The sequence below is a fragment of the Phocoena sinus genome, chromosome 10 (genome assembly GCF_008692025.1).
Source record: "Phocoena sinus isolate mPhoSin1 chromosome 10, mPhoSin1.pri, whole genome shotgun sequence".
Taxonomy (NCBI): domain Eukaryota; kingdom Metazoa; phylum Chordata; class Mammalia; order Artiodactyla; family Phocoenidae; genus Phocoena; species Phocoena sinus.
In genome coordinates, this window is record NC_045772.1 from 4223255 (window position 1) to 4238842 (window position 15588).

At 54.2% G+C, this 15588-nt stretch overlaps 1 protein-coding gene across 2 annotated transcripts in view; it reads right to left on the bottom strand.

Annotated features, from left to right (window-relative positions):
* FBLN1 (fibulin 1) overlaps positions 1-15588 on the bottom strand; it is a 78988-nt gene that overhangs the window by 15166 nt on the left and 48234 nt on the right. The window contains exons 15-16 of one of the 2 annotated variants that reach the window (XM_032646146.1): positions 6200-6342; positions 4042-4173 (exon numbers count right to left, since the gene is read on the bottom strand). In XM_032646146.1, the coding sequence (XP_032502037.1) occupies positions 4042-4173; positions 6200-6342 (275 nt within the window). Of the gene's footprint in view, positions 1-4041; positions 4174-6199; positions 6343-13433; positions 13879-15588 lie in introns of those variants that run through there. The other variant, XM_032646147.1, reaches the window with a different exon arrangement.

Here is a 15588-nt window from a genome sequence, read left to right on the forward strand (position 1 = left end):
CTTCAGTACAGACAGCATCGGCATGGGGAAAAGGTTTGGGTTCCATTAAGATTGAGTTCCTGCACACCTACTGTGTGCCAGGCGCTGCTAGGACCTGTCACGTAATCATGTCATCTAACGACAATAATGGCGTCTGTGATTAGGGGATATCACTCCTCAACCTAATACAGGTAAGCAGCCTCTGAGGTGAGCCAGCCAATCTCCATTCATTCAGACTTTACTGGGAGCAGGACTGGCCGCCATGGTGCCTCGCCAGGAGCTGAGGACGGGAGCGCTTCAGTTTCTCAGGGGACCCGGCGGAGGAAGCGGAGCTCAGGGAACAACCCAGAACAGACTCAACGTGCAGCATACCTGCTTGTCAGCTGCAGCCCGTGGGACCCGGGGCCGGCACGTCAGCCTTTTCTTATAGAAACAGTGATGCCAGCCAAGGATCAGGAAGGCTGTTCACGAAATCAACCAGGGGGTCTAAAAAGCAGCTTCCGCTGAGCGCTGTCTAGTTCCTATTGGCTTTGGGGAGGCTTTAGCAGAAACTGCGGCCAAGGTGACCCTCAATATAGACAGACTTTTGCTTCCCCTCCTTAGAAAAATAGTTAAAAAGAAGTAGTGAGCAGGGACGGGTTGGGGAAGGCTGAGGCTCAGACACCAGCTGCCACCCAGCGGCCTGGGGAGTCCGGGGCGGCCCCCAGTTGCTGGCGGCGGAAGCTACACTGCCTGTGCCCGTCTCGCCAGGGTCCCCATGAGTCATCTCTCAGGAGGTACTACCTGAAAGACCCTTCCTGGAGCAGCCCCCGATTACAGCCAGGACTCCGCTGAGCGAAGAATGAAACCGGGGCTGGATAAGGAAGGCTTTGTAGTGGCCCGAGAATACCTCAGGCATTAATAGAGCATTTTCGCACAGGTCGAAAATGGATTCTTCATTTTTCATTGACAGCTGGTGAAAGAGGAATGCAACAGGGTGGCTGCAAGGGGCTTTACAGAGACAGCAGCTCAGCTCTGCTTCAGAGCCGCCTCTATCCCTGCGAAGAACTGGTTTTTAAAGGATACATCAGGGGAAAGTCTGGCCTTTTTCGGTTCTTAATCGACTTGGGGTACTTTCTTCTTCTTCTGTTATTTGTGGGGGGGGGAATGAACTCAACAGCGGCTCATACGCTGGGTAATTTTCCGGGACACGAACTCTCGGTAACTTTGCCCAAGTCAACACCAGCTGTCCGCAGGCTCCAACTCTGGGTGTCTGGGGAAGACTGGGTTCTAGGCCTGCTCTGCCCCCCAGCACCAGGGGGCCTAGGACAAGCCTCTTGCCCTTTCTGGCCATCGCTCCTTCATCCATTAACGAGTCTGCAAACAACCCGGGCCCTGTGGTTTTTCCATTGCTCAGTGTCAGGTGGTCATTTACTCTGCTCCCTCCTTTGCCCAAGGGAGGCGATCACATCCCCTGAGGCGTCTGTAAGGACTAAGCAGCCCAAGGGAGGTGATCACATCCCTGAGGCATCTGTAAGGACCAAGCAGGGATGCGGGGGTGAGCGTGCCCAGCGGTGGTTCCCAGGGCTGCTCAGACTGGTCTCAAGTCCATCGCAGGTGGACAGGCCTGTGTCCAGGGCCAGCGTGTGCCAGGGTGGCTACCCCCAGAGCCCAGAAGCTCCTGGAGGGCACAGAAGCTAGTTGGTGCATTAGAGGAGCAGGAAGGAGGTGGGGATAGGGAAGCCCAGGGAAGAGACCCCAAGCAGACAAACAAGGCAGCGACCGGAGGGTATAGAGACCAGAGCCCAGCACAGCCTGGGTCCCACCTCAGCGAGACCCTGCCCCCTCTGGCCTTGGTCCTCCACCTGGGAGAGGGCACTGGTAAACTCCAGGGGCCCAACCGGACGGGACGTCCAGCAAATGTCCTGAGAAGTTGAAGAGGCCGGGCCTACCCAGGAGGCCGGATCACAGGCAGGATGAATTCCCAAGGGCCAGCCTGGGCCCGCCCCCAGCACCAGAATCCAAAGACCGGGGCCCATGGGACGAAGCACAGTGAGGAGAGAGGCTGCTCTGTCTCTGTGGCCTGGGCGTCGCCTCTCACACCAGGGGTCTGTCCTGTTCCCCACCTTACCCCGAGTCACCCTGGGAAGATCGGCCAGCCCCCTTGCTGCCCCCTCTGCCAAAGAAGTTGGAAGAGGTGGCCTCCAGGAGCCTCCAGGCTCCGAGATGCCAGGATTTTCTGCCCCAGGGGATGGGAAGCCAAGAAATCGAGACTCCCAGGTTGGTTCTGTTTGGAGTATAGATGCGGCTAGAAAAATGCGCCGCTGAGCACCGGCTCCGGGCCTGGCCGCTGCCCAGCCCCCGGCGTGGGTCACTTCAGGAAGGCTTTAGCTGGGAAGTGAAGGCACAGACCCTGTACAGAGCCCGCCCCCAGAGAGGCCTCGGCTGGAGACGCTTGTCACTGTCTCTCCACCACCGCGTTTTGATGATCTGTTTATGCGCCGCACACCCCCTCCCACCCCGGTGGAATGCAAAGCCCTTAGGGTCAGGGGCTGCGTGGTATTGACCCATCTCTGTACCCACAAGGCCGGGCCCAGGGCCTGGTACAGGGCGGGCTTGGGAAGAATGCAGAAATGCAAAGAATGAATGAGTGTGTGGGAAGGTTCTGATTCCAACTCCTGTGGTGCCAAGCGCTGTGAACCGCCCCAGGGTGGGCTGTGTGGCAGCCACACCTGCAGGCCCAGCGTCAAGCACAGGGCTGGCTCAAGGTGGGCTTCTGTAGGCGAGTCGACCCTACTTCCTCCTGTCTGCCCTCATCCCCAGGCGCCCGAAGGTCCCTTAAGCGTCTCTTCACCTAACAATGGGGGAAACTGAGGCCCAGGGCGGGCAGTAACTGAAGCGCAAGCGGCGAGTTTTAAGCCTGCTGACAACCAAACTGCACGCCCTCCCCTCGGAACCCCAGTGCGAGCTAATGTACCATTAATTGTAATTAACTAATTATTCCTGCTGCCAACTAGCAGAGGAGGAGCCGGGGGTGGGGGCCCCCCAGATGACTCAGTCATGTTTACAACATGCAAACCCATTTAAGAGCTTGTAAAGTCGCTATAGATGGCTCTTTGGCAACAGGGGAATAACCATTCCCTATCTTCAGCTGCAGCTCGACAACGGTCGTGGCTGGGGGCCTGGGGGACCGGGGTTCTGAGGTCCAACAGCACCACCTACAGGCCATGTTCCAAAATGCTCGGCTCCGGGACCAGCCGAGTGGGCGCTCAAGACCTCACAAAATCCAGGGGGCCTAAGAGACCACGAGGCCCACTCCTGCCCACCCTATTCACGACGAGGAAACGGAGGCCTAGGCGAGGACAGGCCTGGCCCTCAGTTGCTCAGCTGCTTTGAAAACGCGAGTCTTCGTTTAAGTCCAAAGTGGCAGACGTGATGGTTTTCATTCTCCATGAATTTGAAGTCTTTAAAGCGTGACAGTTCAGGAGAGGCACCGTGAACAGCTTCCCAGACGCACCCGCTTCTGCTTCTCCCCCTCCCGGCCAGCCCTCCTTCGGCGCTGAATCTCGGGGTGTGTGTGTGTGAGGGGGGCTGTACGTGCGCCTTGACGCGACTTCGGTCCTCCTACCCAATGACACGCGGGAGGGGACAAGACCGGACACCCTGCAAGGCGAGCCAGGCCCTGACGCCCGTTAGCTATTCCTCCGTTGCACCATAAGAATAAAGATCGTATCAGCTCCCACGATGGGGCAGCTGCGCCGAGCCCCCGGACCAGCGCTCTACCTGTGTGACCTTGTCTGAAATCCATGTTTGAAATCCATGAGACGCAGAGACCTAGTTAATCCACCCTTTGTGGGTCGGGAGACTGAGCCCACAGGGGTCTCCCCGAGAGCTGGCGGCTCCACCACCCTGATGCTCCTCACACTGTGACTGGCTGGGGTGTGTGTGGGGGGTTCCAGCTGAGCCCTGAAGGACCAGGGGATTCGGATGGGAGCCGGGCTGGTTCCCAACAGGCCTCGGCTAAGCCACTGGCTGGGAGGACGAGGGGGAGTCTAGGTGGACCTGCCGTCTCCGGCCACTCACCCACGGTCATGCCGTCCATGTAGCGCTTGATGATATCGAAGGAGTCGCGGAGGTTCCCGTCTGTTATGTCGAAGATGATGTCAGCGTGGTTGGCTGGATACGCGGGCGTGATGGCCCGGAGGAAGATGATCTCTGCAGAGAGAAGCACGGCATGGAGAACGTGCAGCGCTGGGCCCCGTGACCCCGGAAATGCCCCCCCAGGCAATGAGGACCCAACATGAGGGACCCCCTGCATGGAGAAGGTGGAGGGCCCCTCAGGGGCCCTAGATCATAGCCTGTCCCCCCTTCTCATCAACGGGGAAGCCGAGGCCTGGAAAGCCTGCGAGTCTTCCCTAAAGTCACGGAGCTGATCAGAAGCAGGGCCGGTGCTAAAGGAACTGGTGATGATTCGGGAGTCTCCCTGACGCTGGGGAGATGGGGAAGGGGGGTGGATGACGGGATATGGGCGAGAGGTCAGAAAGGGCAAGGGAGCAGGCTGGTCCCCTGCCCCACAGTGATGTGGGTCAGAAGCCACTTCTCAGGCCGGGCCGGGCAGTTTGGTGGCTGTATCCGTCTCCCGGGCCACCTGACATGAAGCTGGCAGCCTGCCCTGGGCGGGGAGCGCGAGGCCCCGATTTACCCCCGCTCTGTGTTGTCTCGGGTCCGCGGGGGAATGTCCTCTCTCTGGGCCTCAGTTTCCTCATCTGTAAAGTGAGCGAGGCAGCCCGCCAGGGCCCATCAAGGGTCCTCTCAACGCTAATGGTCAAGGTCTGGACTGCCTGGGCCCAAGACGCTGACAGGTATCTCTAACCACACCCAGCTCCCGCTAGAACAAAATTATGGATCGGCACTGGCCAGGAGGCCACAAAACCGGCCATTAGGGATTTGGGAAGGATTTGTGGTTTGGTGGAACCCGTCATTCTGCACAAGGCGAACGGCAGTCAGTGATTTTCTCCGACCCAAGTCCGTGTACCCTGCGAAGATTCTGTGCCTCCCCTTTTCTAGAGGAACGAGTGGGCAGGTGGGGCAAGGGCCACCGGCTCCCGCAGGCAAGCACATCCCCGGGGTGCCTGTGGTGCCCTCCCACCCCCGTGGCCAGGCTCCACGCTCCGGCATGTGCACCTGCATTACCCCCCAGGACCCCGTTGCCGCGTGTAAACACAGGGCAAACTGTCCGTCCTCCCTGAGATGGTCAGAGGGCTCTTTCTTATCACTGTGTCCCAGAGCCTGGCCCGAGCCTGACACGTCGGAGGCTTAGTCGACGTTTACAGAGTGAATCCTCACGGCGAGCTCCTCTGAAGGCCTCCACAGAGGGAGGCGGTGTCTGGAGACCACACCAGCCCTGGCACGTGGGCTGCACACCCCGAAGCAAGGCATACGGAGACGCACCCCGTCCACAGCCCTCTGCCGGGCGCCGGGGGCCCGCTGCCTTGGGCCTACCTGTGTGAAAAGGGGGCTGTGATGGCAGGTCTACACTGCAGGCCAGGGGCTGCCTGGGCGCAGGGCACACTGACTGCTTTACTGCTGGGCTCCCTGGAGCTGGTCTGGCCGCACCAGCCCATCTGCCCCTCGGTCTCCAGGATGATGCTTCTGTATGCAAATAGCATCTGTCCCAACCCTCTACTGGCTCCCAAGGCCTAGGAGTTGAAGCCCCAACTCCAAGTGCAGCCTCCCGCTCTCACCCTTTCAGGCCCTCTCTTGCCAAGCCGTCCACCACTCCAGCCAGAAAAACTTGGCTTTGTTCCTCAAAGGTCTACACTCCGCACTCACCTCCAGATGTCTCCGTTCTCCCCACTTTCACTAAGTTGCCTCCTACTGACCCCTCAGGACCCAGAGTGGAGTCACTGTCTCCTGGAGGCCCCCAGAGCCCCGCGCTTGGCACAGAATCAACACTTGATAGCTATTTGTTGCACTGTAACCCCTAAGAAGAGACCCCCGAACTGAGAGCTGGGAATGGGCTGGAACGGTACCGCCATGTAGTCTGGGGACACGGAGGAGATGCAGAGGCAGGGAGGGGTCTGCATTCCAAACCCCAAACCCACATCCCAACCAAGGAGTGGCTCCTGCAGGCCAAGCTCTCAACTCCAGCAAGGGGGCTGCCTGGCAAGGAAGCTCCTCCAGACGATGGCCTCCCCCAGGACCCCTACGCTGGTTCCAAGCCGTGGGAGCGGCCACTCACCTTCGGGGCGGGTGAACTCGCGGAAGGTGGGCAGCGACACGACAGTGTGGGAGATGGTGTGCACTGGGTCCAGCACGCAGGTGACGTCATTGGGGCGGCAGGACTTGATGCAGCGGACGGTGTCTGTCTTCTCTTGGCGGAGCCTGAGGGGAACCACAGCACAAGAAGCGATGGGAAAGGTGGAACCAGCACTCCCACAGAGACCGGGGTCCGGGGAGAAGCAGGTGGCCGGGCGGGACCACCTGTCCCAGAGATGGCTCCGTCGGAGACCCACACTGGCGTCTGCAGCCCGGCTGCTCCGAGGGGATGCTTCTCTGACCTTGCTGCAAACTGGACCAGAACCCAAACCCCCGAGACATGCCCCGGTTTCTGTCTGTCCCGGCTGGGATAAGCAAAGCTTTGCTATTTGCCAACTATACGAACTGAGCTTCAGCTTCTACAACTGCAAATCACATTCATTCGTTCACTTGCTCAACAAGTGTGTTTTGAGCATCTGCTGGGTGTCAGGCACCAGGGACACCAAAGCAAACAAAGGAGTCAGGGTCCGGCTTTCCTGGGGCCCCGGGTCGGGGGGCTGCAGGGGTAATAAATGAGGGAGCGTATGTAAAGCACCCAGCTTGGCGCCCAGCACAAAGCGGTCAAATCTCCAGTGTCACACGATGGACGGGGAGGAAGGAAAAGGGGCCCAAGTTGGTTACAGGTCTAGCGATATTTTCAAAACCTCTTTATCATAAAATAAAACACAAATGCAAGAGCTACACAAAACAAAGGTACCACTGAATGAGTATTATAAGGCAAACCACTTTATAATCAGCACCCAGGTCAGGAAAGAGAGCTTCACCTGCCACCTGAGGGCCCTTCGTGGGCCCCAGACCCGTCTCAACCCCCTCGTGCACCCCCAAAGTAACTCCTGTCCTGACTGTCCTAGCAATCACTTACCTGGGTTCCTTTACATCTGTGTCACGTAAGTGTGCATCTCGAGACACTATCATTTAAACTTGTCCATTAAAACATTTTTGTTATATCTTTCTCTTTTTATTTATTTGGCTGCGCCGGGTCTTAGTTGCAGCACGTGGGATCTTTGTTGCGGCACGCGGGCTCTTAGCTGCAGCATGCGGGCTCTTAGTTGTGGCATGAGGGACCTAGTTCCCTGACCAGGGATCGAACCCGGGCCCCCTGCATTGGGAGCGTGGAGCCTTACCCACTGGACCACCAGGGAAGTCCCTGTTATATCTTTCTAAAGTCCTTTTCAACCTTCAGGTTTCCTCTCCATTCCTTCATTTTCCATACAGTTTACCTGTTAGGGAAGCAAAGCATCTGAGCTATGGAGCTTCCGTAGCTTCTGGACTTGCTGACTGCTTCCTGGCGGCGCAGCCCAGCGTGTTCCCCTGTCCTCTGCGTTCCCTGCCCATTGGCAGCCGGATCCAGACGCCTGATCAGAGGCAGACCCAGGTCCTTCAGCGAAATGACAGGTGCTGGTGTGTCTTCCATCGGAGGCACGCAGTGTCTGGTCATCTCCTTTCTGTGACGGTAGCAGCGGCTAATGCTCAGGGTCCAGGTCCACTGATTCACCGGGGATGGCACAATGCTGTGGTCCGAGTCGATAATTTCTTTTTCGCTTGTTAGTTTGAATACTTCTCTAAAGAGATGCTTCCCCTCATACACTATCTGGTTACCAGGGGGTATAGTTCGTAGAGGAAAAGCAAGATTAATGCTTGATTCTTTCTTTGTGTTGACCTGTTTTCAGGATAAGGAACTAGCGATCATCATCCAGAGGTTATCAGTTGACTTTTTAAAAATATCAGTATGAACTCATAGATTTAAACTATTTGATGGATTTCAACCTATTGCAATTATTATCCTCTACCAGAGCTCAAGTTTTCCCATCTTTGGCCACAGGGTAAATCGGGTTGGCTCCCAAGTCCTTTGGACCTGGCCCTAGGAATCTCTGATGGTTTTCTTGCTGTCTGGCTTGACAAGGCGGTCCAGCCTCATCTTACACTTTTACTGCCCCAGCTATTTCTCCAAGAAGTGTTGGGTTTGTTTTGTTTTTTAGTAGAAAATGGTATTTCAAGACCACAGTCTGGATACCAGGAATGCTCAGTCCTACTGAGCTGGTCATTGTTTCTAGGCTTCTTCAGTGGACATTTTTAAAGATAAATTACGTCATGAGTTCATACTGATATTGACAATTCAAAACAAGAGCCACATAGTTTTTTACTTAATCTCTTCTATGTACCAAAGGAATCTCCTTTTTTCCATATCAAAATCCTCGTTCTTAAGAACACAGGAGATGATAGAATATTCCATACTTATTTATTTAGTATATTTCATATTTAACCCAGTACTCTCAGAGTAACAATACTAAGATTACTACCACTAACGTAATTAATTAGAATAATTTGGGGGGGATACGTTCTCCCTATTCTACCTACAATTTTTAAATAGATGTGCTATTTCTACATTGTCTGAGCCATTTCCTTCCTTTTTTTTTTTTTCTTTTTTTGCCACACTGCGTGGCATGCAGGATCTTAGTTCCCTGACCAAGGATCGAACCCGCGCCACCTGCGGTGGAAGCACGGAGTCTTAACTAGACCGCCAGGGAAGTCCCCATACTTCCCTTTTTTCTTACTGCACTCATTTAGTTGTAGTTCTATGAGTAACTATGTTTAGTGCTTGCATGTTGACAATTTCGCATGTTGATAATAGTTTGTGCCCTTTGTACAGGAAAGTCTGTTTTGTTGGGTATAAAATCCTTGGCTTACATTTTCCTGAATATCCTAAGTGTTCATTTCCTTCTGGCATAAGTGTTGCTGTGAAGAAGTCTGATGATAATATAATTTTTTCCCATATAAGTCACTTGCTGTTTTTGCCCAAAAGCACAGGGATTTTTTTGTTTTCTCTTTGTCTTGGTGTTGGTTGCTCTGAGTCAATATCTTCAGGTATGTTGGGTGTTCTTTCAATATGGAATTTCAAATCTTTTTCTTAAAATTTCTGTAAAGTTTCTTGAGTAATCACTTTTAGTATTTATTGCTCCCCTCCCTTGTTTTGGGTTAGTTCTTTGGAGATTTCTATTATCTGTATGTTGGATCTTCTTTGCCTATCTTTAACATCTGTCACTTTCTCTTCAAGCCTTTTCATCTCTTTCGTTATTCATTTTTCAATTTATAAAATTTTTCTTCTTTTCAACTTCTCCTTAAGTATTTATTTCTGAAATTGCTTTCTGCTTTAATTTTAAATTATTTCTTGAGTTCCATTACTTCATTTCTTGGTTTTTCCTAATTCTGGCTTACATTTTCCCTTCATTTTTGGTAATTTTCTCAATCCTTTTAGTTTGTTTTGATATGGGCTACAGTTTTGATCTAGTCTGTGAGCATATCTTCCTGGTGTACTTTCATTACCCAGAAGGATATCATTCTGTTCTTTATTCTCTTTTTCCCTAAAATATCTTTTATGAGATTTAACCTGGATACTTTTGAGTTGATCATTTTTTTTTTTTTTTTTTGAGTTGATCATTTTTATGTGAAATTAGTTTTCCTGAAATTTGAGAAAGAGGCGTGGTTCACAGTGGTTTTTCAGACCTCATTGACGTCTCTGCTGGACAGCTGCACACATCACTTCATTTAACCTTCACAGCTTTTTCCTCTACACCACACTGCCTCCTTCCTTAGCTAACAAAATGCTTTGTTTTTCACTTGGGAATTTTAGAATGGGGCTGGCATGCAGGGCTTTCTGAGAAGAGGCTAGAGTAGCAAGCTGAGGAGCACTGACTCGTCCAGGTATCCTGCCCCCTTCACAGCATGGGACTGCCCTTCTGAGAGCAGACTCCAGAGCCAGGCTGCCTGTGTTTGAACCCCGGGCCCACCTTACATCAGCATTGGGACTTTGGGCAAGTTACTTAACCCCTCTCTCCCCGATGTCTTCATTGTGAAATGAGGATCATAACAGCACTTTCCTCACTAGGCTCCGTGAGGGTTAGTTAAATGCTTGGCACAGTGCCTGGCTCACAGACAGCAGTGTCCAGGTGTTAGCTGTCATAGTTGTTATTATTTTCATCAGTATAATAATGATAATCATGATTGTTATCCTCTACCCTTGGGAGCTTGATTTAGTACAGGGACAGTCAGAAGGGCACACACATGGGAATTCCCTGGCGGTCCAGTGGTTAGGACTCTGCACTTTCACTGCCAAGGGTGCAGGTTCAATCCCTGGTTGGGGAACTAAGATCCCACAAGCCACAAAGCACACTGTGCTTTTTGGCACAGCACCCCCCCCCCCCCAAAAAAAAGTGCACACGCAGGTCCAGGAGTCGGAAGTGATGGCAGCTCTACAAACCCTCTGAACTTCTATTCCCCATTTAAATCAAGATCCAAATGAACACTCAAGTACCTTCCAATGAGGGGAGAAACCAACACTTATTAACTGCCTACCACATGCCAGACACTGCCTCGTGTGTAAGTAACTTCATGTAATGTTCAAAATAATCCAGGAAGTGGGCCTTGAAGCTCTGAAAGGCAAATGACTTATCCGAGGTCACAGAACGAATAAATGGCAAGGAGGACATTCAAACTCTTGTGTTTTTGCTTGTTTGGTTGGTTGGTTTCTTCTGCACTGTGTGATCTCAGCAGGATGACCCAGGAATACTGCTAAGTAGCCTCAAGGAACTGCAGGGAGGTGAGCAGGCAGGTAATTCAGATATCATCCCCACATGTGCTCTCAGGTACACACAGAGGAACATCAGAGGTGTCCTGAAATGGAACAGGCCACCTTAAGAGGCAGGGAGTTCCACAAACAAGGGCAAGTGCAAACAAAGCTGGTGGGAATGTTGTAGAGGGGATTCTGGCTTCTAAAGCCCCTGAGAAATCCGCCCCCCCCCCCAATCTTAACACTCCTATGGGAAAAGTGCTTCTGTGGCCTGAATAATCTGGACCATGATAAAAGAATAACTGAATACATGATGAATCCCTGCTGTGTCTTGATGATTTCACAGAAGAGGTGATATTTGAACTAAACCTTGAAAATACTATCCATCCACCCATCATCCATCCATCCATCCATCCATCCATCCATCCATCCATCCATCATCCACCCATCCATCCATCCATCCATCATCCATCCATCCATATGTTTATTCGGATGTTTACTGAGCTCCTTCCACAGGCCAGACATTCTGAAAGTGTAGAGAACACAGATACAATCCCTGCCTTCAAACAGGCCCAGAGAAGTGGGGACGATAAAAAGTAACGACAGGGGAACTGCTCTGATGGAGTACTCCCGGCGCTAGAAGAGCTCAGCTTCAGGAGAGGTTTCGCTGAGGACGTGACTTCAGGGAGAACGGCAGTTTGCAGGAGGATGGCATGGCACATGCTAAAGCCCAGAGAAAGTGCACGCAGAGAAGGACAAGAGTCCTGCGTGGCTGGAACACAAGCAAGGGGGTGAGCTAGAACGGGGAGCGGGAGGGAGATGTAGCTGAAAAGATGGGCAGAGGCTGGAGTAGGCAGGGCCTCGAATGCCATTCCAAGGGAGTTGGGCTTCATCTGCTAGTGGAAGAATCATAGAAGTTTCTAAAGAGGGGAGGGACATAACCAGACTGGTCCTTCAGAGAGGTCCTCTGGCTTCAGCTTGGAAGATAGGAGACTGGAAGCCAGTCCAGACCAGAGATGCTCAGAGAGGAGTCTGGGAGACAGTGGGGGCTTGGAGATGAATGGCTAGGAGCATGTGTGTGCTCCCATGGCGAGTTAACCGCTGCCTCTGTCACAGGGCACTGGGCATAGTGTTAACTGTATACCCGTCCTCTCCACTAGACAGCAAGGTGGGCCCCTTCCCCATTTTCCTTCCATGTACTTGTAGGAAGGACCTTAGGATCCTCCAGTAACCTTTACTCGATTCCTCTTGACATTCTGCCTTCCCTTCACATTTCTGCTTGGAAACAGCGCCAGCAGCCACAGAAATGCCAGACATGCAAAGCAATGTTGGCAGGAAGTCACCCATTCCCCCAACAGACAGGGGTAGAGCACCTACTGTGCGCTAGGCCCTGCCGGGAGCTAGCGACACGGCACTGAATGAGACAGACTTGGTCCCTGCCTTCATGGAGCCTTCTGGATGGTGGGGAAGACAAAAGCAAAACAGATAAATAGGAACTGCAAACTGTGATGAGCATCACAAAGGCAGTGTTATGAGAAAGACTGACAGAAAAACATAACCAACGGATGTCAAGGGAAGCCCAGCTGAGACAGGAACATACAGGCTGAGGTTTAACCAACATTCAGGCTAAGGGTGCAAAAGCACGTGCAAAGGGCCTGAGGCAGCAAAGAGCTGGGCAGTGTGGCTCCAGGGCGGCGAGCGAAGGGAGATGGACATTAGCACTAAATGAGGCAGGGCCTTGAGAGGCACGTTGGGGACTTGGCTGGGATCACGGTGGAAGAGTCAAAGCTGTGTAGTCAGCAAACCGAGGTTCCAATACCCACTGTGTGATCTTGGGCAAAGCGCTCGCCCCCTCTGAGTCTCTCTCGGGATGAAACACCCGCCCCACAGGATGGGAAGCAACGCATGTGAAGGACCTGACGCTGGCTTAGGGGTTCCCACGAGCGGCACATCCATCGTGCTGTCCTTTGCCTCTTCCTGGTACGAAGCTGGGAACCTTAGTGGAGGGAACCGACCTCGCTCAGGTAAGGGCTGCATCCAAGATGCTGCAATTGCGTTCAGTGTTTTTCCACAAGTTCGGGGCTCCCATCAAGACAAACAGAAAGGGAGGTTTGAGTCTCACGATAGAGCTTTTTTGCCTCGGTTAAAGGCTCAGCTCCTGGTGACACAGTAAGGAAACGAAGCTGGGGCCAGTAGACCTGGCTCTACCACAAATGGCCCACGTCACCTTGGCCAAGTCCCTCCTCTTCTCTGGGCCTCAGTTTCCACATCTGTGAAGTGAGAGGGGACGGAGGTCAATCAACCCTGGGGGCCTTGGTCACCTCATCCTCTGGGCTAAACACAGGCGGAGGAGAGAGAATCACGTCAAATGAAACACCCGAGCCTCGTTCTCTCCGGGCCTGGGCTCCCTGGCGGCGTGGGCTGTGAGTCCCACCAACGGAGGCTCCTGGGCGCACACCCCTCACGTAAAACACTCCGTGGTCACCCTTGGCGGCGCCAGGCATTACTCGGCTGCCCCCTCCCCACCAGGGACAAGCACAGAGACACCCGACCACGCCAAATAAAACCAAGGCACGCCAGCCATGCTGTGTGGGATCGTCCGCTGAACCTTTATTCGGATCCCGGAGGGGAGGGTGAGGAAAGCAACAAGAGGGGGCCCCCCACGGCCCAAAGCGCGTGCTCAGAGCTCTGCGGACACAAAGATGTAAAGCTTGGCCACAAAGGAGCTGACGGTGCCGTGGCGAGAGAGCTCCATCCTGACGGTCAGGAGCAAGTCCCTGGGCTCGGGGACGGGCTTGGTGAGGGCCACCACCCCACTGTGGTGGCTCACCTTCTGGGTGGTGAAAAAGCCCCCCTCGTTGCCGCCGGTGATGGCCAGCTGCATGCTGTCCCCGGGGACGGCACTGGAGGGGCCCATGCGGAAAACCACGGCGGGCACTTGGATGTTGGTGGGGAAAGAGAGGTGGTAGTAGGTTATTCTCAGAGGCAGCTTGGGGCACTCCTGATTCTCATGGCAAGGCAAGCGCTCGCAGCGGCTGCAAGAAAAGTGGACAGAGAGAAAGAGGGTTAGGGCCCATTCAGCAAGCGGAGAAACAACAGAGCATGGGGGCGGGGAAGCGGGGGCTCGCTGGGCGGGGCCTCCCGCCGCCCCTCTGGCCAATCAGCCAACGGGAAGAGCACCCCTCACTCACCTGTGGGAGGTGCCGGGGACCTCCGGGCCGCGGGCTCAGGCACTAGCCTCTTCCAACACCCTCAGGGGGCGCTGGGTGGCTGGGGTCAAGGGTCGTGCCTGGAGCGAGGTGTGTCCCCTTCTCACTGGCAGAGCCCCACCCCGGGCTGTCCTCACCAGGCACACCCTGCCCTCTGAGTGTCGTCCAGGCTCCTGGCTCCTCACCCAGACAGTGGTCAGGGCGACACAGGGCTCCCGAGCGGGTCTCGGAGACGACCCCCGAAGTGAGTGTCTGCACGCCGGCAAGCATGGCTGCTGCCGCTTACGGAGCGCACGGCTACCCGTCATCACGCCTCCGCTAGTGTGATCACACCCCTTGGGGATGGGGGGCTGAGGGCCATTTTTCAGATGAGGAAACTGAGGCTGAAAGAGTCAGTGGCCTTCCTGAGGTCACAGAGTGTGTGGGGAAGCTACTCAGGCAGTGAGGTCTGTTCCCCGTCTTCCCTCACTAAGCCCTGTGCTCTAGGCCCAGTTCCCTGTCTGTGTCCACAGGGCCAACCAGGGCTTGAGACGGAGATGGAGAGATGTTCTAACTTCCAGTGACAGGATGGGGACAGGTTCTAACGTCCTGTGACAGGACGAGGACAGGTCCTAACGTCCTGTGACAGGACGGGGACAGGTTCTAACGTCCTGTGACAGCATGGGGACAGGTTCTAACGTCCTGTGACAGGATGGGGACAGGTTCTAACGTCCTGTGACAGGACGGGGACAGGTCCTAACGTCCTGTACAAGGACGGAGACAGGTTCTAACGTCCTGTGACAGGACGGGGACAGGTCCTAACGTCCTGTACAAGGACGGAGACAGGTCCTAACGTCCTGTGACAGGACGGGGACAGGTTCTAACGTCCTGTGACAGGACGGGGACAGGTCCTAACGTCCTGTACAAGGACGGAGACAGGTTCTAACGTCCTGTGACAGGACGGGGACAGGTTCTAACGTCCTGTGACAGGACGGGGACAGGTTCTAACGTCCTGTGAGATGATAAGAACAGGGCCTATTTTCTGCCTCCTGAACTCCAGGCCCATCACACTCCGAAGGCAACTGCCTCAGGAGCAGAGCCAAGGTGCGGAGCCCTGCGGGACTTGACAGAGCACGTGTCCCAGGAAGTTCTGCCATCTTGACTGTCTGGATTCTCCAACCACAAGCATCTACTGTCCTAGTCTTCCATCATGCCTCCATTTCAACTTTTTTAGTTTCCATGCCTCTTGTCAGGTGACTAGGACTTATTTACACTTGGCATTTATTGTGAGCGCTGTCTCTTTTTACATCCTATGCCCAGGATGTAAAATCCTTTCTTTTAGTCGGCCATTTACCATTCTGAGCTCTTAGAAAGGGCAGCCCTGGGAATGAGCTCCACGCTAGTAAAAGGGTGTGGAGATCAGGAACACTGAAGAGGAGGGTCCTGCACGGGAGGGGGCTCAGAGGCGGGGGGAGAGGGAGGAAAGAAGGCGGGCGTGGGCGCTGCTGAGGGGCAGCCCCCTCCCCCAGAGACACCCAGGTCCAGGCCAGCTGGGAG